At 54.5% G+C, this 3,521-nt stretch overlaps 1 protein-coding gene across 1 annotated transcript; it reads right to left on the bottom strand.

Moving 5' to 3' along the window:
• Window positions 1–221: 221 nt before the first annotated feature.
• Window positions 222–3,033, bottom strand: LOC307192247 (HLA class II histocompatibility antigen, DO alpha chain-like). The gene is made up of 5 exons (XM_079932954.1): window positions 2,931–3,033; window positions 1,519–1,767; window positions 794–1,075; window positions 560–695; window positions 222–329 (listed from the first exon to the last, which is right to left on the bottom strand). The coding sequence occupies exons 1-5, from the start codon at window positions 3,010–3,012 to the stop codon at window positions 326–328; spliced, it is 753 nt and encodes a 250-aa protein (XP_079789080.1). The 5' UTR covers window positions 3,013–3,033; the 3' UTR covers window positions 222–325.
• Window positions 3,034–3,521: the final 488 nt, after the last annotated feature.

Genomic DNA, 3,521 nt, shown 5'->3' with positions numbered 1-3,521 from the left:
TACTGCTGCTAGCCAGGGCTTTGGGTAGAGCAAGAAAGTGTGTGTGTGTGTGTGTGTGTGTGTGTGTGTGTGTGTGTGTTTGTGTGTGTGTGTGTGTGTGTGTGTTTTGGGGGTGGGAAAGGGAACTCCTTGGTGCCCCACAAGTCCCTGCCTTGAGTACAGGAGCCAAAAAGGAGGAGACCTGTAGGACAGAGGTTGATCCCTTTCAAAGTCAGCACGGTGGGGATGAATGTGGTAGACTCTGACACTGAGCATCCAAGGGCTGTCAGACACTTGCCAGGAAGCCGTAGGGTGTCTCCCCTACCTGTTTCTCTCAGAAGGGCCATTACCTAAAGTAGCAAAAACCATATGACCAATGTTGTCCCAGCTCACACTTCTGGGATCCCATCTCTGCCCACCTCCCCCAAACCTGACACCCTCGCCTCACCTCTTCTCTTCTATTCCCTGCCTACCACTCGTCCCTGACCCCACCCCTCCCCACAGAATCTCTCATCCTCCACCCTAGTCCCATGCAGAGTCATCTGCTTTCCTCCCCACCAGACTCCCGGGTCCTGCGCACCTGGGGGTGCTGGACAGGCATGTGCCTGTGATGATGAGGATGACGCCCACGAGGAAGCCGGCCAGGCCGAGGGCCAGGCCGAGGGTGAAGACCAGGGTCTCTGTGGTGTCAGGCAGCAGGGTAGGCACCTGGGGCTCTGGGAGAGAAAGAGAGGGTCAGGGGGTCGGGCAAAGGGATTCCAGAGTGAAGGACACACGGGTGTGAGAAGGGGGGCCTGGGGAGGGGGCTTCGTACCCCAGTGCTTAAAGAGCGGCTGGTCCAGGCCCCAGTGCTCCACCTTGCAGTCATAGAAGTCATCCACCGAGGGCACGAAGGGCAAGTAGTGGAACTTCCGGAACAGATGGTTGGGCTGGGCATAGAAGCTGGTCTGGGCCACCCCCTCAGTGATGGTCTGACCGTTGCGCAGCCAGGTGATATTGATGACAGGGGGGAAGATGTTCTCCACGACGCAGATGAGGACGTTGGGCTGGCCCAGCTCCACGTGAGACTTGGGCAACACAGTCACTCTTGGGGGCACTAGGAGGAACCAGGCCCTGAATCCCACAGGCTCAGCCCTCCAGCTGGGCCTTATCAGGGCTGGGATTGAAGGGTGTTTCCTCCTATTAGCTTTCCGAGAGCAGGGAATGGTCTAGGATGGTGACACCAGGACAGAAGCAGGGGGACAGAGGGATGAGAGACTGTGGAGGGCAGAGGGGGCCCCCGGGGGTCCTGTATCTGCCAGGTCCCTGATGGGGAGTACAGCGGGAGGGGTCATTTCTCAAGAGGAAGAGGTTGCTGAAGGAACCTGAGAAGATCCAGCACCTCCTGGGAAGGAAAGGGCCTGAGCACAACAGTCTCAGATTCCGAGAGTGGAGCCCAGGAGTCCATAGAGGCCTGTGAGTGGGGAGAGGAGGCTTCTCTAGGCCTCCCCTGCCTGCCAGGGGCTTAGTGGAGGGGGGCACAGAGGAAAGGCCCGGTACCGTTGGCGGCTCTGGTACGGTTTGAGCGCTCCACCAAGACGTCCAGATGCGCTTTGATCATCGTGATACTGGCCAGCCCACGCTGCGGGTCAAAGTAGGCGAAGTTGCCAAATTCAGGCAGACGCCACACAGCCTCCCTCTTCTTCAGGTCCACAGAGAACAGCTGCTCTCCATCGAAATCGTAGGTGAACTGACCCGAGCCATCATAGGACTGGTAGAAGGCTGGTCCGTAGGAGCCCATGTGGTCAGCTGTATTGGGTGAGTTCAGGGGTCGGGGGAGAAAAGAAAAGGTATCAATCTCATCCATCAGATGTGATGTATTGAGTCTCTGAGCTGTGCCCCATCCTTGGTTCTGTGCGGGGGCAGAGTCCCGTTCTGACGCTGAGCTGGTCCTTGGAGAGTAGAAGGGTTGCCAAGGGACGGGAGGGAGAGGATGGAGGGCATGGGCACATCCCCTGCACACTGGCCAGCACAGAGTCATGGGTGCAGCCCGGCATACCGGGTTGGGAAGAAGAGAGGTTGCCTAAGCTCAGGCTTGGGATCCCCAGAGTTAAATCTTGGCTCTGATGGTCTGCCCCAGCTGTGCTACCAGGTCCTGTGTGTGAGATGAGAGGTGAGTAGGGGTGGGATGAGGAGAAAATAAGTAAGGTGAAGAGCATCCATGGAGCTTTGGGCACAGAGATGCAGTGCAAGAGGATGTGAGGGAAAACAGGTGATAGCGGGCAGGAGTAAGAAGATTTGTGACCAGAGCCTGAAGGGATAGAAAAAGGCAGCCCAAGGTATTGCAAAGAGCAGTGGAAAAGGAGTCAGAAGTTCAGGGTTCATGTCACAACTCTTCTGTCTCAGAGCATTATGATCAAATGTGTGTCTTCCCATGACTGAGGCTCAATTTTCTAGAAATTGGGAGTTAGGTGTTCGTTGATAAGATGGCTTTATAATTCTATGAAATTATTTGTGCAATGATCATGAGAAACCACCATGTGCCCAGCACGATACCAGGCCCCAAGGAAATACAGACAAACCAGCTGTGGACCCCGCACACAAGGAGCTCAAGTCTAGAGCAGGATAAAGACAGATAAACAGCTACCTATTGACCTGGTGATAAATACAGCAATAGAAAATGGGCTCGCCCGAAGCCAGGAAGTGGTACAGAAATCAGGATGCTGGGCAGCAGTAGGACGGAGGTTTGGGTCTCAGAGAGGAGGGAGGAATGAGGAGGCACCTGAATGTGATGCTGGGCTGAGCTGCACCTGTATTTTAGGTCCAGGACAGACCTGATAGAGGTGAGAGGGATGCGGGTAACAGAAGTTGCCCATAAACCAGAGGAAAGGAACTGTTCACTCTCTGTACCATCTGGCGTGTAACCCCACGCCCTTAATCTCCTCTCCTTACCCAGCACCCTCTGCACTCACCCTTGATGGCCCCAGCTTCCTGGGGGCTCAGGAGGGTCATCAAGGTGTGGAGTCCCAGGACCAGCCCCCCACTGAGGACCATTGTCCCCTGGTGCTTTAACCAAATAAGTCCCAGTCGGTGTGGAGGGTAAAGGAAGAGGGGGAAGGTAAAGAGGAAGAAACAGATTCTAGGATGAGGGAGCCCCCTGCTGTATTCAGCCAATCAGAGAAATTCTCTGAGTTAAATGTAGCTGTTGCTGGGGAAAGAAGTAGAGGAAAGAGCCTGGGTGAGAAGATGGAAGAATTCATTGGGCCCACGAGCACCAGGGAGGCTTGGTCCACAGGAAGTCAAAGGGATGGGAGGGGCTTAGATTAACTGTTTCTACATCCTCCAAGAATGTATCCTGTGAAGGGAGAGGAAAGGCCATCAGAACACCGCATAGCTGAGCTCAAACAAATCCTCTATCTTAATCCATGGTGTAGGGACTCCTACTCGTCCTATACGTTTCTGTGGACCAATTTGGAGTTAAAAAATAAAATAAATTTGGGGATTCCTTGGCTGTCCAGTGGTTAGGACTCTATGCTTCCACTTCAGGGGACATAGGTTCAATC

Source organism: Stenella coeruleoalba (genome assembly GCF_951394435.1).
Source record: "Stenella coeruleoalba genome assembly, chromosome: 10".
NCBI lineage: Eukaryota > Metazoa > Chordata > Mammalia > Artiodactyla > Delphinidae > Stenella > Stenella coeruleoalba.
Note: the sequence above shows the minus strand (reverse complement) of the source record. Positions and strands in the feature narration are given on the sequence as shown.

Coding starts and splice junctions, on each gene's coding strand:
- LOC307192247 (XM_079932954.1), bottom strand. CDS start 3,012: ATGGTCCTCAGTGGGGGGCTGGTCCTGGGACTCCACACCTTGATGACC. Junction 1,768..2,930: donor GGAAGCTGGGGCCATCAAGG/GTGAGTGCAGAG, acceptor CACCCAATACAG/CTGACCACATGGGCTCCTAC. Junction 1,076..1,518: donor CCGTACCAGAGCCGCCAACG/GTACCGGGCCTT, acceptor GGTTCCTCCTAG/TGCCCCCAAGAGTGACTGTG.